The following is a 24,180-nucleotide window of genomic DNA, read 5'->3' as shown; positions in this document are numbered from 1 at the left end:
GCTGGCCTCCGACGTCCTGCTGGGGGTTTGAAGTGGTACCAGCAGAAGCACAGATTCTGCTCTTTCACACCATTGCTGGTGTGAAACCACACAGCTGAAGTGTGTTTTCTCAGTCTAAACACATTTGTATCATCCTCCTCCAACTCCTTAATCAAAGCTGCTAAAAGTTAACAACTGATAAATTAACCGAGTTGATCTTGTCAACACACACAGCTGGATGTGCAGCATTCAGGCTGGGTCTTTGATTTATTAAAGTTAAAAAGATTTACGAATGTGAACACACAGCATAACAAGCTCTGGCATGTAGCATGCACCTTGAAAACAGCAATTACCTGCCATTAGGAGCGGTGGCTGGACTCCATTATGACCAAAGTGTGAAATAATCAGAAGAGTGAACAATAACCGCTGTACGTCACTGAAGTCACACATAACAAAAGCTAATAAGCCCCGTCCGGGGGATTTCTCTGCAGGGACCTCCTTAACAAAGTGCTGAGAAACCAGCAGCCAGCGTGGCTGCTTCAGAGGCAGAGATGCTCATGGGAGATGACAGTGCATACATAAACTGTAATTAACTCTCCCCCAGCCTCTGGGGAGTCTAAGAGCAGAGTGGAGGGTCCCTCCGCCCCCCAGCAAAGCCAGTTAAAGCCTTTACCTGCCATGGAGCGGTAGACGGGACCCTGTCCCCTGGGCTGCAGAGCTGCAGCCTGTCACAGCCAGCTCCTGTCTCACTGACACGCTGCTCCACAGGGAGCAGACCGAGCTCAATCACCTCATCCAGCCATTACCATTATAATGCCAAGCAAAGTATTAGCAGTGCATGTGGTGTTCTAATCCAGGTCAGGAGGTACCTGCTGGAGCATGATCACCATCAATAACTACAGTAACAGCTCTAGACTTTATTCAGACAAAGTGTATCTGTAAAAGTCTGTTTGTTGATTTGGACGGAGTAGAGTCCACTCATGCTGCTTCCCTGTTCAACACTCCTGAATCAGTGAACAAGCAGATGCAAAATCCATCGCCCTCATCCACGTCAGTCCTGTCCTCACTTACAAATGCTATTACCGGTCAAGACTGTGGCTGACAAACAACTCCACCGTAGCAGAAATTCCCAAATCTCACGTCTCCTGCTGCACCCTCAGTCCCAGAGGTCCGCAGCTTGTTTTGAGAATGTGCTGACGTGCTAAAAAGGGGCTGTCTATTCTGGTCATAATGAAGACTCCAGGGCCAGACAGAGCAGGGAAGAGCAGAAAAGGAGCCGGCTTCGCCCGCTTCCCTCCCACAAGGGTTCATTTGTCAGTCTTCTTCATCCCTGGAAACAAATAAGTGCAATTCCCACACGGGTTGCTCGAAATACGGAGCCCTGCTGTTTCTCCGTGTTTCAGTAGGGCTGTGGTTCTTAACTAGCGTGCGCTGCTTGGTGGAGTGTGAGAGTAGAGATTGAGGGTCTGACAGGGAGGCAAAAGCCACAGACTGGATTTAGGAAATGCACAGTGCATGAGGGCTTTGTGAGGGACAGCTCAGCATGTGGGAGAAAGTGAGCTGGGAAGACACTTATTAAGACTGGATGTCAAGGGACCCAGCAAGGGGCTTAGGAGGATAACTCATTATCCCTGGGTGAGCGAGCAAGCGGGCATACACACACACCAATTCAAGTGTGTACCTATCTATGCTTAAAGCTGCATGGTTACACAGGCTGCAACTTTGATCTGGATGAACAAAATCTAATGTGATGATACGAAAATTAAAAGACAGCATGAAAAAACTCCCACGTTTAAGCCAGCAGGCAGCCGGCAGATCGTTTGTGCGCAGGGCTTTCCGATCCTGTAGTAGACCACAGTTAATTGAAGGTGCTAACATCATATGGAGCCTGCATGGTTAATAGGCCCGTGCCCTGTCGAGGTAAAGGTCCTTCAGCAAGTTACCAATCAGCATGCAAAATACATGACTCAGACCTTTGGACCGATCTGTGCACAAACCTCCTGCCTGGCAACGTCACATTATGTAGCTGAATATATTGGCAGGTTGTTTCTGCAGCCAGACCATAGGAATCAGAAACAAACAGGAGCATCATCATCTTTTAAAAAGCGCATTAGTGTCGAGCTCAAGCCAAACTTTGTGTGCTAATGTTTCTCTTTTTAATTTGAGTGTGGGTGGATACGACAGCCTACACCGCATGTGGAGGCGTCCAGATAAATTGATAGCTACAGTATACGGGTGACATCCCTTCCATCCTCACCTTCTCAAAATAGCACCTGGGCACATTCTAAATGTGTATGTGAGGGACACGCACATTCACAGGATTTCACCCAGGCAGGGGTCACATAGTGCCAATCACACAAAACCAACAAGCTAACACATAGCAGCCATGAGAATGACAGCTGAGCTGCAGCCAGTGTGTGTGCGCCTCACACCTCTGCACTCTGCAGGGGTTATACTGTACAGGCATCGACGGCTGGCGTGCTGGAATCATTTACTTTCTACGCATTAAGTTTGAAGATTCATTATTGCTTTTCCAAGTAAATAAAACCTTGTGTGGACAAGGACACGCCTCTTTCTGAGGAGGAGCTTTGACGGCTCCAGTTGTCTGTCACAGCTGACAAAGGCCTTGGATGTTACACTCACTCACTGTCAATCCCCGCTACTCATTCTCTCTCTCCATCCTACCTTATTACAGCTCACACTGCTGTAACCAGTACAAACTCCAGCCAAACCAGTACATTTGCTGAAACATATACCAACTATCAGTTTTCCATAAATGACTGTGTATGGGGGGGGGAGTCTATACACTTTGTTCTCTTTATCCTCATGAGCCAATAAAAGTGCTAGAAAAGTCTGTGGCCCTCGTTGAGCATCTCGTTGATCACTCCTCTTTGCATTATTCACCACCAGCTCTCTGCTGTGCATTCAGAGACCAGTGGAATAGAAAAATCTCAAAAAATATTCTCACTCTCCAGTTGTACTGAATGTTTAAAAAAAAAAAAAAAAACAGTTTCGCCTCAGGCCTTGGTCTGGAAACCATTTAGCCCCTGCAAAAAAGGAGCACACACTTCTATCTACATAGTCTGACAACTAAATTAGAGTGGTAATTGAGCAGCAAATGTTGACAGTGGTCTGACCTCAGGAGTGGTTTAGACAGCAGATGTTCCCTAATGAACTCCTTGGTGAGGGACCGGGGTCTGTTTATTTGTTCTTAATGAAGCCAGCAGCCGAATTAATGGCAAACATCTTTAGCAGATCTCCGTCCCACACACACACACGAGAACAATCAGCAGCAAACCGCTGGTTTGTCAAAGCCTAGGCAGCCGGATCAATGCAGCATCCGTCCCTTATGTGTTATGCTGTGAAACCTGGTGTTCTCACACTCAGGAGAGTCTGCTTTTACCCCAGAGTTCATATTAGTATGTGACATCTGTGCTCAGATCTCATGTCAGTGGGACAGGAAGGTCTCATGAAACCTCTGGTGATCCAATTCCCATCTCTGGTGCCCAGAGTGGTGACAGTCTGTGTTGGCCAAGTCTCATGTGCAAAGACACTACAGGATTTCTTCATCTTCTTTAATGAGCGCATTCTCATTAAATACAAGAAGCCTCTGCCTCACACAGGAGTCGAATTAGTGTCAGCCAGCATCCAATATCTTGATATAGCAAATGGCTCCAGAGACTAGTCTTTTAGCTCCTTTTTCCTGCCTTCCTTCCTTCTACTCTGAAGGCTTAAAGAGCAGTATCACCGTTCTGTGTGATCACCACCCCCCAGGTCTCCAGAGTGCATCTCATGGCTATGGGCTCAGGCCCACAGGCATGCGTGTTGGACATGCCCCAGACGGGGGCTCAGTGCCCTGGGGCCTGACAATGATGGACACTCCCCCGCTGGCCCTCCCAGACTCTCACTCATGTTAGCGGCTCTCTAGAGCGGGATGCTGGGTTACACAACCCGCTGTGTGGAGCTGCTTTAATAGCAGGTACCATGGGTGAACAGGCCAACTATTCTGACTGTGGCACCCTGACATGTGTAGTCTTTCAGTGAGAATTCCACAGTGTGCTGATATCACCTCACAGTAACACAACACGCTGCTTTAACAAGCGGTAATCAACCAAAAGACCATAAGCAGGCCGGCAGTGGGGGAACAGCGTTAAGCCTGTCCTAACATCTATATTTCATGCCTGTCTCATCTGGTTTATGAATATTGTATTGCGAGTTGCAGAGCCAAAGCAAGCACATATATAAATATAAATAGAGTGTGCACAGGCGGTGAGGTCATGGTGCACAGAGCGTGCGGTTAACCGAGACATAAACCCCCGACTCCTCTTCCAACATAGGCTGTCTGCGTCTCTGATCCTCGGTGAAATGGTAGCAATCTGGGGTAATTGGCTTCAGTAAGCCACTGTATGATCTGAGCTTCTCTGACAGATGCAGGGCTATAGACGAGCAGCTGCCGGACCACAGAACGAGCACTTCCACGTGTTTACAGCATGACAGAGACCGAGAGACGAGCGCGAGAGTGACAGAAAGGAGCCCCGAAGGGGAAGGGACTCGCCGCGTCCCGTCTCCTACCTTTGCTAGTATCCATCCACGCAGCGCTCGCACTCCGTCTCAGATGCCTTCCACCTGTCACCTACCAAAAACACACCGTCGCCATCTTTATGCGCACACAAGGATGTGGTGGCAACAGGCTCTTGTTTCCCGCACCCCTTTAGAGAACAAATCTTTATATATCCCTGAGGGTGCGAGGTCAGGCTGGAGGGAGCGTAACAGGAGAAGAGCTGGGTTAGGGCCCTGATGACGGCTGCGCTGGCGCAGGTGGAGGAGTGAGCCCAGGGGCCAGGCCTTCGCTGCCAGGGGCCTGTGCAGGGCGGCCCTCTGGAGGACACTTGTTGCCCACAGCTGACAGATCCTTCGCAGGTTTGGCTGCGATGCCCTGGCTTGCTGAGGCTTTGAAATAACAGCGCTGTGTAATGGGGATCCGTCCAGCCGATGGCACTTGGTTAGCGCAGCATGTCACAGTGGTGTAAAAGTACACCAGGCGACAGGGCAGCTGTGGAGCGAGCCAGGCCCGTTTGACCTCTACTCAGCGTCTGAAGCAAGACGTGGTTCAGTAGATGCCTGCGTTTACGGCCGTGTGGAGAGAGACAAACATAACGAGCAGGCTAGATGCTCGTTATGAAGCATTATGGTACCCTCAGTGGCTAACATCCTCCTACTGTACAGTCAAGATGACCACACATGGGTCCAGTGGCTCGACTCGTGGCCGAGTGTGATGGAAATCACCAGATGATCAAAGCTTCCTAAATGCCCCCGCTGCGCCAGTCTGCGGTACCACAAGTAGACAATATCCACTCACAACAGTAGCTAATAAATCCTGTTTAGTCTGAACTACAATCAACAAAGTATTTAAAAAATGGAGTCTAGGAGGATTCAGGCTGCGTGTCGGCGCCACTCCAGCGTCTTACAGCACACTCAGTGGCACTGCAACATGTGTTTCCTGTCATTCAGTGGAGCAGCTTAGTGAAACAATAGACCATCACCTCCTAATCAAACTTCAAATGCAGACGTGCTTAAATCTCCATTTCAGTCACATGCTGGTAACAACCACACTCGCTCTTAAACACCTTTAACCCTCACATTCCTTCTTTTACTCTACCAGTGCACGAGTCCGATGCAACCCTAGTGGAGGTGCACGCACGGTCCAGTGTTCAGCCTGTTCTCCAGGAAGCCCTGACAGCCAGACTGAATCAAACCAGCCCATGTGGGTTGTCTGTAATTGTACAGTTGGCTCCTCCAAAGTGATAGACAGCTGGGCTCTCTGCTCCTTTCTTTTAAGACTCTCCAAATACATCAATGGGTGCTGACACTGTGCTCGTTCATTGTGTCAAGGAGAAAAAAGCCTCCTTTCTCTCTCAATGGCTCCCGGCATTTCTTCGCCCCCTCCCTCTCGTCGGCTAGGAGGCACTGGTTTGAGAGTAACTGGCTCTCAGCAATAAGGAGAGTGACAGCTCGAGCTGACACTCTGACACCGCCGTGATTTCACCGGGGAGAGAGGCATGGCGAGCTGGAAAGAGAAATCTGTCCCCGGGGGCCCATCAGTCTGGGCCTCTTGCACTCGTTTTCAAATGGGGCCAACTGGTTGTACACACATCCACGCCACACATTCAGGCTGAGTGCAGGGATCAGATTGGATACAGTCTGCACCAAGTGTTAAAACCATAGAAGAAAAACTCATTCCAAAGGGGTAATAGCTCAAATGCATGGATCATATGGCAGAAAATCCACTGAAGTATCAATTTGCATGTAGCCCTTTCACGTTTTAAACCTTCACTGGCCTTGCAGGAGCGGCCGACTCAGTGTCTCTGTGTGTGTACGAGCGTGTCAAGTGCCGCGTCGTTGCCCCCCTCACTTAGGTTTCACTGGAGCTGGATTAGCGGGACACTCGGGGCAGAAGCGAAGCCGTTAATGGCAGTCTCTCCTCTCCCATCCACTCATTCACCCCTCCTTCCCTTTAGCATGGAAACACTGTGTGGTCTGCTGATGCGGTGGTGAAACTTCTCATTGCTCACAGGGAGGGTGCACCCAGGCCTTCGCTCTCCCCCTCCGCAGACCTCCTTCTCAGGGAAACCTCAGCCCGGCCACATTAACGTGCTTTTCAAAATAACACCACAAATTAGCCGAGGGCTGTTGGCAGGCTCCGCCGCGATGAGCTAGAGACCGCCGTACTTGGCGGGGGAGGCCGAGTGCTGCGGAGGCTGGTCGGGATTCGGGCTGTTTATTTGAACTGCGTCGTCGTCCAAACAGTCAGCTGCCTCTCTGCTGCCTTGTCAAGCCCCAGATCTTAAGCCGGGATTGTGGTGTTATTGGGGAGAACAACTTGATATCCCCCTTTGGGCAGCGGCTGCTCTGAGCTTGGGTTACTTGAGGGAAACAATGCAGCCTCTGTCTATGGCCTCCTATTCAGGGAAGACATGGCTTGCTGGTGTCAGGCATGGCCAGGGGATTCATACATTACAACACCACACTGCACTGACTCAACTAGGGTTTAGGGAAAAAAAAAATCCCAAACACAGCTTTCCAGCTATTCTGTAAATGGACCAGCAGAGCTCTGGTCTCAGCAGACTAAGAGCTAAACCAGACGTACGGCCGGTACCGGCGCAGTTCCTGGGCTCCAGAGGCCTAAAAAAAGCAATCACTTCTGGCATTTTGGTTTTTGTACGACGGTATTTACACTAAAACCTGACACGTGGAATAAAGGGGGAGACGCTGGAACCCCACAATAAAAGCACTCCCTCCAGAAGCGGCCTAATGTGTAGCAGATGGTGACAGTCTGACGGACGTTGATGGGCTTGGCCGGGCTTCAAATGGCCAAAACCCAGAGATGAAGAACCAAAGGATGATGATTAAACGGAACATTGTGGAGTTCGCTGAACTTTGTTTATATCGTTTCCACATGCTTTGACGTTTCCTTTCCAAGATACATATATAACCATGCAGACAGACAGACACACGCGTGTGCGCACACACACGTTTCACATCGACATGGAGATTTACCATTGACATAATGCCTTCCCTAGCCCCTTACCCTAACCATCAAAGATAAAGGCAGACGTCTGACCTTTGCTCTTAACCGAACCAAAACTCAATTCTAACCTCAGCCCTAAAATCACATCTTGACCCTCAAAAAAGCCTTAAGACTACTGGGGACCCACCAAGTGTCCCCACATTGTCACAATGTCCTCACCTTGAAAGCAAAAACATGGTTTATGGTCTCCACATGAAAAAACACGCACACGCACACAAAATAATAATCCACCTTCAGGTCACACCCGTCAGAAAAAAGGCGGTTTTACCCTAAAGCTTGGACAGCACTGTCACAATCTCCCCTCACTCCTTCGACCTGACTCCGTGCAGCCAGTAGCCCTGTGGAAATTTAATGAAATGCAGCTCGAGATAAATTAAAGCCAGGCAAAGTGTGCGCGGAGCAAAAACACATGCAAGGGATCTGCGGACTGCTGCTAACAAACCAGGATCCTGCTCTGAAGTCCTCTCTAATCTGCCCTGCGGCTCACCGGGGCTTTATTTCTTCCCTGCATATTTATGAGAGGCAGAGAGGGCGAGAAGGGAAAGAGATAACCTTGTGTCTGGTGGGAACAATTAAAGCCTCGCTTTCATCAATGCTGATCAGAGTCCTTTTTTGTGTTTTTAAAGGTCTGTGTTTACACTTTCATAGAGCTGATCCTCCTCTGCGTTTGCAGTGTTTCACTCAACATTACTCATTTGAAAAACACCCTCCACCTTTGAAGGAGCTGAAGTCTGACTTCAGGCTTTGATTCCTACTGTGGCCACTAAGGATCAGGAGATGAGAGAGGTGGACTTTTCTTTGATTCAGGGCTAAAAAGCCAGAACACAATGGCAACTAAATAGATTCAATCACCTGTAATTTACTTAGAGTGTGACCCCTACTTTGTGCTGCTCAAAAAGAACAACAGCATCATGTTTTTACATCTTGTTAATCCCATCTCCGTCTTAGTCCATGTATCTGTCATGCCACATTTCTGGGACAAAGCCCCCACTGTAACCACAATCACAATGCAGCAGCAATGGCTTAAAAACACTGAGATATGCATAGGCAGCATGATGGAAGCGCTCAGAGGGGGAGGACGTTGAGGAGAGGGCCACACATGGCCCATCATGATAGAAGGGTGCATCATTCCAGAACAGCACCCCTGATAATATGAGCACACACACACTCACACACTCCTGCACACGCACCTTCAAGCCACCAAGAGGCCTCATTAAGGCCGTCTGCTCTCTCTCCTACTTTGGCAATGTCACCTCCGCCGCAGGGACCAAAGACTGACACAGGCATAATTGGCCTGAACACAGCGACAGTGCATTGGGAACGGCCGGGTCCTGATAAGTGGTGTTGGCGCGTGTGCATGTGCGTGTGTGCGCTGACCCTGTTAATGCTGCACAGTTGGCAGGAGAGTGGCTGGTGTCACATTGGATCAGCGGATGCCGGTGATGGTGATGGGGGTAGTACGTCTCCTGGGAGGAGGAGACCAGTGCTTTCACCACCTATACCAGCACATCTACTTTCAAAAGACACACCTAAAAGGCAGACATTCGCTAAAAATATAAGTAATTTCAAGACGACTCCCACCAAAGTTTCCTATAAGCAAGGACCAAACTAGATTCTGAATAAACCCAATAAGCTCTCAATACCTGATCGTGTATGATATACAAGCATGTGTGAGTGTGGCAAACACAGGAGGGCAGCAGGAAAACTAAGGCCTCTCACTTTGATCTCTGGAGTGCAGCCCATTTAAATGTTTGTGTTTGAGATGTAGACCTTTAATTTTGGCCTGATGGGTTCCAGGCTCCTCGGGTTTAGAGTGGCATGTCGGATATAAGAGTGTTTACACAGTCTCCCTCCTGCTCTCCTGGTGCTGAAAATAAGTGCATTAAGATGGATGGATTTACTTAGTCTCTAACCTCGGGATTTGGGAAACAAACTCTGAATGACCTCTTTGTGTAGCTGGAGGGGATAGAAGGCGGTCGGCCCACACTGTGGTGCATGTGTTTGTGAGGCAGCAACGGGCCCATTCACAGCGCCTCTTTAAAGCAGATTCTGGGCCAGACTGGACCCTTGGACTCGCACCCGACTGCCAAAACACTGTAATTAGACCTGGCTGCACATGACTGCAACAAAAAATATGTTCACGCTTTAAAAGTGCAAAACTTACACAAACACTAACCTATGAGACTGTCCTCACTAGTTGGCCAGCCTGCAGACAGATACCGTACATGGGAGCTGTAGACAAGGAGACGGGGCCATTGTTTGCCGAGCCGACGCAGTAAATCAGCGAGCGCCCCTTGATTTGTTAACCTTTGTTTGGCTGTGTCAGCAGATGAGGCATGGCTGGACCAGGCCTTTCATGGTCATGAAATACAGCCTCTCCGCCAAGTCAGGCTGCGGCAGCAGAGAATACTGCATGTGTGTGCGTGTCACACAGGATATTGAGCTTCCTTTACCCTTTAGAAATACATTAAATGCTTCTAGTGGGGAATGACTAACCGTCTACTGGAGCATCCTCAGGAATCTGCCTCAGTGATGTATCATTCTGAGGTAAACCCGCCAGATCCCCATATTATTTCTCAAAACACGCATGCTTATTAAATATCAAGAGAGGTTTTGATTTGTTTTAAGCCCGAGTTCAAGCCAAAACAACAGCGATGCTTTATTCCTGTGGTTATGTCTGCGGGGGTTGGGGGTCTGGCCAGTGGCTACTGTGTGACCTCGCAGAAGGAAAAAAAAAAAAAGACTGTCCTTGACTGCTGCTGCTGCTCACAATGCACAAAAGACCAGTGGTAGTCAGGTCATCTTTCCACTGTGCATCAGGTCAAGTTCCACAGGCGGCCCTGATTTCTTAACACACAAACCCACACAGACGGCAGAGGTCAGCACGAGGGCGGCGCACAGAGCCCGGGGCAGTAAACCAACCCTGGCGCTGTGAAAAGCCAAGCATCTCCTTCCAGCCCGCTGAATGAGTTAGGGAGCTGCCTGGGTGATTTGTGGCCGTGATTGTTGCTCTCTGTATCACTTGAGATTACAGCAGGTGGTGGCCCACAGCTTGGAAGTACACACGGCTCTATAAGCAGCCCCACTCTCAGGAAACTGTGAGAGAACGAGGCAGAGAGAGAGAAAAACAAGCCCTCAGCTCTCTCTCCCACACAGCAGTAATACGCTCACAGGCAATTTTGTTGCCAGCAGAGCTCTCTACGACAATCCAGGGAGCTCTTCAGCTCTGATATCTGCCACAAAGTTCACCTCTGCTTTTCTCTCTCCCATTTTTTTAAACAATGCCATCAGCGCTGCAAATTACACCTTCCACATCGCACATTATTCTCTCCCCCGGTGACAGATGCACTCAAGCCCGACACACTTCACCGACGGCGCTCTTCACGCCGGCGTGAGCCCCGGGTCTCGCTGTAGCACCGCTTCATTTTCACATTAGCTCCAGTAAAGCGTGGTGAAATCAGCGCTGCGCTGAGGGGAAACCGAGAATCACTACACTATTCGCTTCAATTTACCCGCACGCTGAACTCTCTCTGGCGTCGTAGACACAGCTGCAGGAGATCTCTCACCGGGGACCTGCTTCTCTAATGCATCCACCAGATGAATTCATAGAAAAGAAACTCAAGTGCTCTCTTGCTGCATCCTTAAACAGAATATTACAGGATTCAGTCATTTTTGACTTTATGCATGTAATGATAAACTATTTTGGGCTGTATTGTCACTTAGTTCATGGATTTCTCCTCCAGTGCGTCTTCGCAATAACATCATAAAGGGTTCTTGTCAGTGACCTGGTGTTTTTGGGTTTACTGATTGAAGGCACTTCAGGTCACAGCCGTTGTCGCCTTGTTTAAACAGCAGCCACTTGTTTGTGCCTAAAAAGCAGTTCACACTATGTTTATTCCACTGGTGAATAGACACCTAAGGCCTTAGGTGGTGTTCACAGTGCTGCAGAGCAAATGAATCAGTTAATTTAGTCGACACCTGCAGATGACTGTGCTAATTGGAGCTAGCGTTCACTGAGTGAAATCGGTTGCAGATCTAAGTGAGCCCAGGGTGATAAGGAGGGGATAAAAAGAGCAGAAGAGTGATGGGGACTTATAGGATGCACACTGGACGTCTATGCGCAGCTGACACAAACATCCACAAGGTGAGAAACCACAGTCTGAAAACACAGAAGCCTCATTGGTTCTCAGAATTTCTTTTTCAAATGCAGTGTTAAAACAAAAACACAAAGGCCTTTCAGAGAACATGAAAAATGCAGGGTAATTAATAAGCGGGTATGAGAGCTGTGAGATTAGAAGGTGAGGGATCAGCACTAAGTCTTCAAAGAGATCTGAGGTTGCTCTAGGCTGATTTCCAGTCTTACTGCAGAGACAAACAACAGCTGATCCTCAGCAGCTTGTAACGGCACTCAGTCTGTGGTTTCAACATAAAGTCAATGTACCTGTAATGTACCTTAATCAAATCGACCATCGGATTATTAATTGCAATTATTTTGCTGCCATGGTGGGAAGTGACCCTACAAGGGTCTCTTATAGACCGTGATAAAGAGCAGCAATTATGCAACATAACAGAGACTGGTATTTTAAGTACAGCCTGCTCAACGGCAGTGTCCTTGTACCATCTGTCTGGGCTTGCTACACATCACCATCCCTAAAACTGCTACTTCACCATTATGGAGGGGAAAACACTGCACTGTTAGCGTAGCTTGGCAAATGTTTGCACACTGGACATTAAGTTAGAAATTATGTCCAGCTAGGAATAAGCACCTGCTGCACGTTGGTTGGTGCCTTGGTGCCAAGTAAAAGGCAAATGACTGCACTGAAGAACTAACCTGTCACATGGCAGCGAGGGAAAGCAAAACACCATAAGTGAACCCGTGAAAGGGCGGCTTCCTCTCTGATAAACTGCGATGGTAGAGAAGGGCATCCATTCCTACAAGATGCTCCACACTGCTATGACCTGATACGGTAAATAATGTGCAGCTGACAAAGTCTACAACAACAATTGTACAAGAAGGAAAAAAGAAAACTCCCTAAGAAGCTGCAGAGACTGGACAGTTTCCTCGGTGTGATAACCACAGTGCTGGATACCTGGCAGACCTACTGAAACTCACAGCTCCATTCAACAGCAATCATTCTGGCTTTACATGCTGATTCTGCATTGCAACAGGCATTTCACAATAAAGCTGAAGACGCATTCACATCTATTATATTTCTTTAAAAGACCTTTCAACACACGACTCACATAATTCCTCAGCAGAGTTTCCTGTGGTTTCTCTTTTACGGCAGAGGTCCATACAATATAGAGTGTTTTGCTATGACTTCCTCGACCCTGTGTATTTTGTATGAGTGCATAAATCGTCAAACACGTCGTGACTTTCTACACCTGTCTTTAGCCAAATATTGACACTGATTGTCCACAGACGAGTCTCTTGCTGAGTGTGTTGGGGTTGTTGCTTGTCCTGGTGCTTGCTTGCTGGTAATCCCTTCCAACAAAAACACAGTCGACTCTTTTAATCTTAACCCTGCCCTCCGGATAAGAGCCAAGCCGTCCTGACTGTTCCTGCACCTGGATTCTTTTACTCGTTATTAACATATGGCAGGAGAGGAGGTGGTGATGGAGATAGTAAAGAGGAATAAAAGAGGTGATATTTAAATAAAAATAGGGGCCGAGCAAGTGGACTATCGTGCAGCTGAGAGAAGGCGTATTTTGTGTACTGTTTCCCAGTCAGGTCCTTTCATACGGGGGAAAAGGGGCAGCCTTGTGTTGATTTAGGCCACACAAAAGGGCCCTAATCCTTTCAAGGGAACCAAATAAGTCCACAGAGTAGCACGTTCAAAAGGAAGCCTAGCTGTCAAGCATGACCATTGAGCCCCCCCCCCCCCCTCCAATGGACGCCACAAATCAAGCCCTGGAGGGAATCAAAGGCCAGAATGTGGGAAATGTGTTTGGAGATCTATGCAGAGGAAAGTGCAAAGAAACATGGATGAAGGGAAGAAGAAGGGCTTTAAAGAGACCCATCATCAGCAATTGGCCCCGTTTCTGCCACGGCCCTGAAGGGGTCACAACCCTCTTCTCTGAGCCGTCTTCCCGCCTGCATGGTAACTCCCCCCATTAAAGAGGAATGTCCATTCATGTAGGGAACCTCCATTATCCATGAGCCAGAGAAAATGGGGCTGCTTTTAACAGCAAATTAGTGACTTGATAATGAGGTCACGTGTAGTGTTGGCACACTGAGGCAGATGCCTTTACTGCCCTCACGTCATTTCCCACAGCCGGCTACACCTCTCAGAGCTGCAGGACAGGCGACGGCAGCAACAACGTCACCAAAAAGTCAATGAATTAAAATTTGGTTCCAAACTATTCTCATGAAGGTCAGATTTAAGAAGCCAAAGACTATTGTAGAATTATATCTTTGTACTTTATAACAATGCACGGTGACTAAATCAGATCATTCATTCTGAGTGGATCATTTATCAATAGTAATACAGAAACATGGTGATGAAACAATACATAGTAATTTCCAAATGATGGTAACAACAGAGAAAAGAAAATCCACCTGCAGAATTGCTGTCAACATTTCTGCATAGTTAAAAAAAAAGAGTCTGTACCTTTAACTGCAGCTGCGCTAAAAAATTTCTCAGAGCCGGCATCAGAGACCTGGAAGAGAGGAAAATGTCATGAGCAAAATGGAAAACAGAAACATATATACTACAGTTTCTCTCAAAAATGTGTGAAACACAAGTCTAGATAGTCCCGATGGAACTGTAGTGAGTCATTACCACAAGTTAAAACGCTAAAACTGTTATTCAAAGTCAATTTTAAATCTTAATCTAGCCACAGACTAGGGAGACTTCACATACTTCTCGGGCAGCAGATACGCGACTACTAAATCCAAACTCAACCATATTCAGACCAGATGACTTCCATTTTCCATATCCTGCCCTGACTAAATTATGTTTCGAATTACTGGGTTGAAATGGGAATTAGGGTTAAAACCAACACTGGACTTCACCAAAACAACTGTCGCCTAACGCTCCGGCCACTTGATGGCACTGTTGCTCCGTCACAAAACAGCGCGGTCCTTTTCCGAGCCGAGCACAACAACCCGACTAGATATTACAATGTGCAGAACAGGACTAAAGGCCAATTCGGTAATAAAATGCACTTCGCGGGTAGAAAAAAATTACCAAAATATTTAGGGTAATATTATTTTACAACCAAACTAAATTGATGGAATTAAAAAAAACAAGACAACATCCGTAGAAACTGCACATGCGAGGAAGACTGGCCGGTTTGTCGGAATAAAATTTATATCTACGTGGCTTTGTGCCTTCACCAGCCTCAGAATTGTACGACGTTGAGGCGCGACACTCCCGACAACGGGTTCACGTTGTCTTGTGACAGCACGGCATTGATTACGGGAATATTCGATATCCGCGTCCAGTGACGGCTTAGTTGTTCGAACTCGTGTCTTTTATCCCGACGTGTCTGTCAGTAGAGCTGCGGGAGAAGAGAGGTCATGCAGTCACTAAATCTAAATTAAATCAAACAGTAAATAGTTTGAATACACAACTAAGTTTCAAATTAAGTGACTAATGCAACACGGCCGAAATGTAAACAGTCAGCGCTGCAGGATAAATGACAGCTCAGTGTGTGGTATATGGTTACTATTATAAAAACACCCACTCGGACCATTCTGCACACCACCGCACACAATGACAGATAAATCTCAGATTGCAAGCGGCTCAGAGCCGGCGCATACCTTTGATGTGGCCGACGTTAGCGAGAAACCAGCAAGTCAGGATATTAGTTTCTCGGTCTGGTAAATAGGGCTTCGTCTCACATTCTGCTTTTCAAATGATATAATCCACACAAGGAGCGGCGAAGTCTACTCCGTTTAAAACGCACACAGCCATGCAGCGAGAGGAGAAGCCTTTCCAAGAAAAAAAATCCAAAAGCCGTTCACAAAGCTACTGCGCCTTTTGGACAAAGGGAACCATGCGTCTCGCCCAGAAGCCGCAACGGCACCGAGGCGACGAAAGCAAAGAATCCCTTGATCCACCTTCCTTCCCTTCCCTCCTCGGGACACCGCTTTGCTTCTAACGTATATTCTCCTGTCGGAAATATCCGTGAGGTGACAAACCGGATCCGGGAGGTTTGCGAGTCGGTGCGCTAAGCTTCGTCCGACGGAGCGAACCAATCCAAGAAAGCGCACGACCAGTTTCCTCGGCGGAGACAGAGACCGAGCCAAATCACATAAGCGGCGGACAGAAATGCACGAGGTGTAAGCCCGCGCGACGACGCGTGTTCAGCTGCAAAGCCCGTGCGCCGCTCACTTCTCCGAAGGATCCCGGTGGTGGCCACACAAGAGCCTCTCCCCATCCGCTCCCGAGCAGCAGACAAACTCCTTTTCATCCAGTGACTGACTGCCTGAGTGCTGCCGCCGCTGCCTTCACGCTGGGGTCCTCCCACTTCCTGATTTCAAAGCGGACTTGAATTCAACCTCAGTCGTGCTCCTTCAGAAGACTAACATACTCGTGTTCGGGCGCCTCGGTTGCGGATGCGCACGTGTGCGCGTTTATCTTTTGCGCGACGGATAGGAGCGCTGAGCGACAGAACAAGACGGAGGGAGCGAAATGAGGGAGGGGGTGGCTGAGGCTGAGAGATATTCTTTCTTTCACTCTGCGCTGACTGGGATGATGTCAGCCGCTAATGAATTCCCCAGTAGGGCGCCGCTACCGTGATGGGAGGAAAAACAAAACGCTCCTTTATGAGCAGCACGCACCTCCTCGCAGCCCACAGGCGCTGACTTCCTGCTAGATCAACTCCCTGGCTGCTGACCTGAAGGGAGGTCAGCTGGTAATATAAAAAGCACTTGGGGTCAGCCAGTCTTCAATTTGAGCTCTGATCTCTCCGTGGCCCTGCCTGACAGAAAAAACCTAACGAGCTTCCACCTTTTACACTGCAGACATAAATCATGGCTGCACAGATTTCACGGTTATGTGATAACTTTTCCAAGCAATGCATAAGTTCTTTTTGCTCCGTGGGGTCACCTTCCAGACGTTTCCCAGTGTTGATGTACTGTAGGAGAGTGTATAAAGTAGATAACCTGACTGATTCCTTCTGATATTTACCTGTGAAGCAATAGTTCCTGTCCTCCTTTGCTTTGATCCTCACATTTTTTAAATCCTGGTATAATGCTGGATTTTTCTGGACGAATCCTCTTAATAGTTCAAACTCTTGCATTCTGCAGCTTGTCTAATGAGCATTAACCCTCTGGCTGGGAGGTCAATGGATGCACAATAGAGTTGAACTGCAAAGTCTTCCCCTGCCAGCTCAGCCTAAGCTACCACTGAGCACACACCAGACTTAGCTCATAGCTGAGATGCTAATCCATCTCTTGGTAACGGAGAGACGCGCCGTTGGTTGGCTGGGACCAGCCAAACAAACACGAAGTCGTGGGAAATGGGATATATAACAAATCCTCACACGTTTGAGTTGACAAAGCAGCACTTTTCTCTAAACTGTAGCAAGATGCTCAGCCTCACTGAACTCAGATGTCTACATATATGAGAATGCTATTCATGCAGGGATTTGTTATCTGGGCTGCTCGTAGTTACACTGATAACGTACCCAACCAAGAATGTCACGTTAATGCTGATTTTTGGTTTCGATGACTATTTTATTTTATTTATTATCCCTTCTTAGCGTCAAACATGGCTCTGACTGTAACCTGTACCTCCGGCTGCTCCTGCTCTGCCTCCTTGTTTGTCTCACAGATGTGTGCCGCGTGCGTTTAACCATTCTAACTGAACTCTGGCTCACTGCTGCGTCTTCAATGCCAGCGAAGTTTACCTCCAATACATCCTGTGTAGAGCGAGCAGCACATGTACCAACTGCTGATGAATGGAACTGGATCACAAAAATGCTCAGGTCTGAAGTGGTTATTGTGATCAAACATGAAGAGCATATCACGGTAGCATTCAAACACATCACATTGTCTCCAAGATGTGTATTTGTTGGACTACGTACAACAGACAGAAAATGGCTACTAGTGGTTCTTTTTATGGGGCTGTGCAGCAGCAGCTATGAACGAGCTGCTGTTCTCCATTTTAAATGGTCATTATCAGATTTGAGAGCAACCACAAGTCTGTGATTACAGCCCCACTGCCAAACAATCAGCATCCGGATCTTTCACTGCCCATTATTTTTAATTCAAATGCAACGCTGACAGAGGCAAACACGCACATAAAACAAGGAGCCTGCACAGTTTTTCTGTGGAGCGACATTGTCTATGCACGAGAATGAAGCACGGAGATCAAACGCGATGTCTGGATGTATGCTATGTATCTCAGTAATTGCTGTCTAGGCACGTAAGTTCTGTCTATAGACCATCAGCTTCACACTGACATTTTGTCATCTTTTATTCCTTTTTTTGGACGCTGATTCTCCACTTCAAACAAACCAGAGGCATGTTTGTCTCTCCCCCACAACCACGCTTTAATTTTACAGGAACTCTCTCCTAGATTACAATCACAAGGGACTAGTCTGCCTTCACGAGCCTTCCTGCCATTATGCCCAATCTACCCTCATCTAAAATATTACTGATACGGGCAGTCTTAATAGGTTTGCCTGCTTCTCTGAGCTTTGACTTCGTTTTACAGGACCTGTAATAAACTTACATTATCGGGTTGCAAAGACTTTGGTAATCAATGACGCCGACCACAGTACGACCAGATGACACCCACTCATCTTAAGCAGGTGGTTATTTTTACACTACACGTCTGCAGCCAGTGTCTCGGACACTGTGCCTACACAGCTACACTGCACAGCTAATTCACATTTTGACAAGTCATAGCAACAATAGCACCAAATTTTGGTAACGATGCCTCAGAGATAATCAGGTGTCCCACTGTGAGCCAATATACACAATAACAGCAGCCTGGAAATAGAACCGACTCACATGTCAGAATGTCAGCAGTGAAGAATGTCTGCTCTCCGTCTGGCATCATGTCCACATCCCACAGCACCTGGCCAGGTGTGATCTCCAGAAAACTACTTCTTTCACTGAGTAATACTTTGAACACCTTGCACAAACTCTGTTCACATATTTGCATATGGTATCTTATCCATTGTTATGACAGGAAGCAGTTTAGTCTTGCTTTGAGTGTGGAGTTTGGAACCTACTGATTTAAGAATGTTAGGCCTGTAACTTGCTCATAAATACGCATTTAAATAATCATTATGATATCACACGTATAAGTTACGAATATATACAGTAAGATATTCAATGACTATTTTTACTTGAGTGTGTAAACGTGAATATACTAAACCTAATTATTGTCACAGTATTAAGAGCAGGCACATATGGAAAACCTTGTTTCATTATGTATCAGTGTTTTTTTATACTTAATCTGATTATTGGCAATAATACTTGATAAACATACTGGAGAGGGTTCAAAGTAACCTGCTTTGTAAGGGTGTTTAAATAAATCCTGTGTTGTCAGAGGAAGGGGTGGGATTAGATCACACCCCCTTCACAAGATCTGAAATGTCCACATGTTGCAGATCACATGTAAGGACTGTGAAACACATGTAATTCTAATTGCACACACACATAAACCCACACGTGTGGATTTGCCAACATCTCCTCTTCTCTCCGCTTTTCGAGGGCTGAGCGAGGATGTTTATTTTAATTAATTTAATATTTTTTAACCGTCATTACATCCAACCTTATCTCTCGGAGCCTGCACTGGGTTGTCAATGACAACTGGCTCTAATCTCTATCCTCTCCAGACAAGCTGCACTGACAGGCCCTTTCTTCCCGATTCCTCAGACACGTAGCCAGACATAAATTAATCTGTCAGTCATTGCTAGTATTAATGTGGGGATGGCACACAGCTATGCATGCAAACACACACCCACAGACAAAGACAAATGCAATGCATTAGGAACCATTATACAAAGTGGGACAACATAGGAAGCCAAAAGTGGAAAGAAGCCTTCAGAAAAAAGCTAACGGTCTCTATTAAACTGCATCCGAACAGAGACTATTAAAGATTTAAGCACATGAGTTTTTAATGTTAAACCTGTAAATAATCCCAGAAATGAATCTTTACTCAATTCTACCAGCGCTGATAATTAATTTTTAGAAACACTGATAGATGCATGTTGATACCTTTAAAAGGAAAGTCTTTGTTTCGCAATACAACTTCCTGAGGCCAGAGATGCGACACGCACCACACACGTCAGCCTGGGAGGCAGCAAATTATTTCTTCCGGTTGTTAAAAGCCTGTAGAGACCATGTTAACTGCTTATCTGTATGTGCTTATCTCCCTGTGGTCTCTGAAAGCGGGCTGGGGCCATAGGAGTTCAAGATAAATGGCCCGATCAATGGCAGACATTATCTAAATCTGGTAGGCAATAATCAGATCCAGTTGACATCGCAGGCCCAGAAAGAAGTGGCCTGTCAGCGGGAGCAAACCTACTTCACCGGCCATCAGGCTAATGTCGCTGCTGTGGGACCCGCTTCGGAAAACAATGCAGACAAGAAAATTGGTTTAACCTTCACTTCCTCAAATGCTTGGGTTACATCCCTAATCCAAGGCACCACGAGCCGCTCAGCCCAGCTCTGCTCTGCCCAGGCAAAAGAGATGGGAAACCCTTTTTGCTTAAATTACAGGCATGGCTGTGGAATGTGGGCTGTTGGCTCCGATGCCGTGGATAATTTGGGACCAGTCAATCATTCCCTCCCCTTCTAACAGAAAGGTGCACATGCTGCCTGCCACACACGCAGACGTACGCGGGTACAATCATGCCTATTAGACACGGTTTACCTTTAACACTTCATACCAGTACGCTGCCTAATTCCCACATCCATACAGAAAAGGCCAAATCGCTCTTATTTATAGAATGTAGAATTGCAGCTTATAAAAAAATAAACATACTAAAATTAAGATTTAATGATCCCGTGTTATGTCAGTGTCCTCCAATGGAGTTTTGCAGCACTTCGTTTGGCTTGTTACAGTGCCTGACTTGAAATACCATAAAGTCTCTGATATGCTTATTCAGTATAACCTCATCAAGCTGTAGTGTCAATTGATCTGTGTGACATTAAGCGAGAATTATAAGCCTCTTAATTCGACCCCAATTTTCTCTCTAAAGCTCTACAGCAGAGTCATATTACACACATTAACCATCAGCAGATAACCTGCTGCACGACGCAGCCCCAGCTTTAATTTTTCTCCCTAATCTGCAGGTCTTTATATTCGCAGAAAGCCAAAAGACATCTACAACCAAAGAACTGCAATACTGGAACCCCCCCACCTCACGGGGCCTCAGCTTAATACTCCTAACCAAGAGCAACTGCTCAGGCAGGGATAATATTTTTTCATTTCGTTTCATGCTCCTCGGCGGCGCGATGGGAGCGAGGAGGCAACGGGAGGCAGAGAGATAAAGCATGAGGAAATAGAGAGGGAAAGCGCTGGGGAAGAAAACAAAACAGGAGGCGACGGGGCCCACAGACGAGACGGAGAGGGAGACGAGCCAGGGAGGTAGCTGAAAGGAAAAGGAGGCCTGCTGTGTGCCTCTCAAAAAGGAATGACTACGGGAAAGCACTGAGGAAATCACCACTAAGGCATTGTATTAAAACCTGTCTGACCCTTTGCAGCCCCCTCAGGCGATTCGCCCAGCTGGAGGAGTTTGGTCGGAGGTATTAGGTCTCTGAAACGCTCCGTCAGGACCATTCTGTCAGGTCCCAACAGAGACAGGCCCAGTCATCCCCCCACTTCATTCAGACAAGCCTCTCCATGGCACTCCGCGCTCAACAGCTCCAGAGTGGGGGCTTGATGATGGGCTCTCTAGGGGGGCTACGGACATCAAAATCCAGCAGGGTGACAGACAACAGCACAGCCTCCGCCCACCCTCCCCCCAGCCTGAGCGTCTTCTCTATCGCGGGCCTTTCTCTCCATTTTGTTCCAGGCTGCCGGTGGCCACCGAGGGGTTTCTAATTGCATTTTGCCGAGCTTGAGCTAAATAAGGTCGTTGTTCTGTCTCTCATAGCGTCGCCGCTGAGGGGCTGAAGGGAGAGCAGTGATGTGATATGTTGTATGAAAGGAAAACAAAAAATGGCGTGAAATGATAAAGTGGAGAGCAGCTTGTTTTTTTAGATCCTTTGTCACTCAGCGGTTGACAGGTGAGCCGTGGTGTTTCACTCTAACAGTCCCCTCCATCACACCTGAATGCCAGGGGCTGTATCCTTCCACGCTCTGAGTTCCTCTGTGTGAAAGGAGCCTTATGGTCGGTGCCTGAACAAGGCGTGGGCCTGAGCATGCGCACCGCAGGACATCTGAGCCCCTGTCATGCCAGTGTTTTAACATTTCCGGAGTCTGGACCGCTCTTGAATATCCTCTATGACCTGGTTGTCCCTGTGCTACTCACCTCCCACTCAGTGTAACACTAGAACAGGGGAAACCGGTGTGTGTGTGTGTGTGTGTGTGTGTGTGTGTGTGTGTGTGTGTGTGTGTGTGTGTGTGTGTGTGTGTGTGTGTGTGTGTGTGTGAGTGAGAGAGAGAGAGAGAGACAGCAGCATTATCATCCCTTCCTTTTCCCTGTTGGTGTCCCTACCGCTGAAAGTGAGCTGTTGGTCTGTGACCTACATGTGGAGGTAGCTGGGGGCCAGAGACTGGGGCCATGACCGGGCTGCAGGGGGTCCGTCTGTTGACATCAACGCAAGGCCGCCTCTGCTTTGAAGCCCTGTATATTTAAATATTTCATGACCCCCTCAACTCCAGACCCTTTTATCGGATTTGTGCTCTGGCTTGTGGCTGCCTTTCATTAATAGCACAGCGAGAGGAGTTAGTGTTGATCTAATGCCCTCATCAGCGAGGAAGATCTGAGGGAGCCTCTCCCATAACCGGGCCCTTTTGGCACGGCGTGTATCTGGAAGACGATCTCGTTAAATGCTAGTAACAATTACACCAATTACAGATAAGCCTAAGTGTGTCAAAGCCACAACACGATGTTTACAATGATTAGCATGCAGCGTTATCAGCAGGGATGGTAATCAACGCTGGTGCCTGGTGCTTCGCAAGATCACAGGGCTCTTTATCTGTCATTATCAATAAGAAGCCACTGGCTGCAGACAGACCTAAGCATCGCTGTCATGCTTTGCTCCAGCTCTTGCTGCTGGTAGCTACCTTCAGTTAAAGCAATTAAGCTTTGACGATACACTTTACAAGATGGCACACGATAGATACAATCACGTCGGCTGCAGCCTGCCGCACATCACACACGAACCCTTACAGGCTCTCACAGATCTGTGCATGCTGCATGAAGAATGTGAAGTGGACGGCAGCGTGGGCCAGTAGATTTCCACAAGGGCGCGTGCTGTCACGGCGCAGGGCACCAGCCTGGAAATGTGTCTCCGAGCCTGGCGTCTGTAACATAAGGCCCTGCTTGTCCGCTTGTAATAGAGATGCCTTTGAGAGAGGCCTGCGTCTGCCCGCGGGACGCATTCCACGCTTTACTCCACAAACTCCGCGCTGCCGTCAGACTCTAGGTCCTAAATGTGCACATTGTGAAGTTGTCCTGCTGGCTGCCTGACAGGAGCACAGTGGCCGCCGGCTTTTCTAGAGACGGGCCAGGCTGCCGCAGCTCACATAGAGTTTGCTCTCTCCAAAAGTGTGTGCGATACTGTTTGTGCTTATGTAATTGTGTGTGTTTGCTATTAAAGCAAAAGCAGAGCGGCATAAAGTAGAGTTAGACCATGCTTCTGTGTGTTAGTATCGCCACTGGTGCTTCCAGGGCCACCCAGGTCCAGTCACTAGAGCCTGAGCCGCCACAGGATGATCTGAAGAAGCTTCCTGTGGGTCTGACTCTCACTTGCACATATGCGAGTGCACACACGCACGCACGCACCTGCACTCTGACAGGCTGAATGAACAAGTGGAACACAATTATTACAACTTCAGGCTCTGCGCTAATGGGTTTAACACAAACATTCCTACTGTAACTGAAGCATTTAGTTTGCATGGGAAATCATGTGGCATGCTCTTTAGGTACAGTATGTTCTCAAACCTAACATTTTGCAACAATAAAATATTTTATTACACTATATCAAGCTACTTGTTCTGGTCCTTTAAGAGCCTTAATGTGTGAATGTCTTATGGAGCCAAGATTTTTACTGTGTGTTTTATTGTGTCTTCATTTTAAAACCTGTTTGCAGGTGGAGACAGTGTGTCTTGGGACCGAACTGGTGGTAGAAGAAGCCGTGTACTGATTAGGCTGCTCCAGTGGCCACATTGTTGTGTGATAAGCGAGCAGTGGGTTCGCTGGCCCTGACAAAGTCGTCTGCTGACTTTCTGACCGGGGACGTTAGAGGACTGTCTTTTCTGTCATGCTCCGCAGAGTTTGGGCTCTGACTTCAGAAAAGCCTCCAGAGGGCGAGAGAATCCAACAGGGTGGCAGAGGCCCACAAACACCTGTCACCCAGCAAACGCTCCAGGCAACAACGCCTGATGGTGCTCATGAATTCATACATGATACATACGACATAACAAATAAACTCATCACACCATCGCCCGCAATCAACACAGACAGACATCGTCACT

The 24,180-nt window shown here is 47.6% G+C and overlaps 1 protein-coding gene across 12 annotated transcripts in view; it reads right to left on the bottom strand.

Annotated features, from left to right (window-relative positions):
• The window catches only part of auts2a (activator of transcription and developmental regulator AUTS2 a), a 198,115-nt gene that overhangs the window by 9,884 nt on the left and 164,051 nt on the right, over positions 1–24,180 (bottom strand). For 11 of the 12 annotated variants that reach the window (XM_029172675.3, XM_041073885.2, XM_041073884.2 and 8 more), the window contains one exon: positions 14,179–14,227. In XM_029172675.3, coding sequence (XP_029028508.1) covers positions 14,179–14,227 — 49 coding nt within the window. Of the gene's footprint in view, positions 1–4,551; positions 4,701–14,178; positions 14,228–24,180 lie in introns of those variants that run through there. The other variant, XM_029172682.3, reaches the window with a different exon arrangement.

This window comes from Betta splendens, chromosome 14, assembly GCF_900634795.4.
Source record: "Betta splendens chromosome 14, fBetSpl5.4, whole genome shotgun sequence".
NCBI lineage: Eukaryota > Metazoa > Chordata > Actinopteri > Anabantiformes > Osphronemidae > Betta > Betta splendens.
The sequence above is the reverse complement of the archived record's forward strand: the minus strand, read 5'-3'. Positions and strand labels throughout refer to the sequence as shown.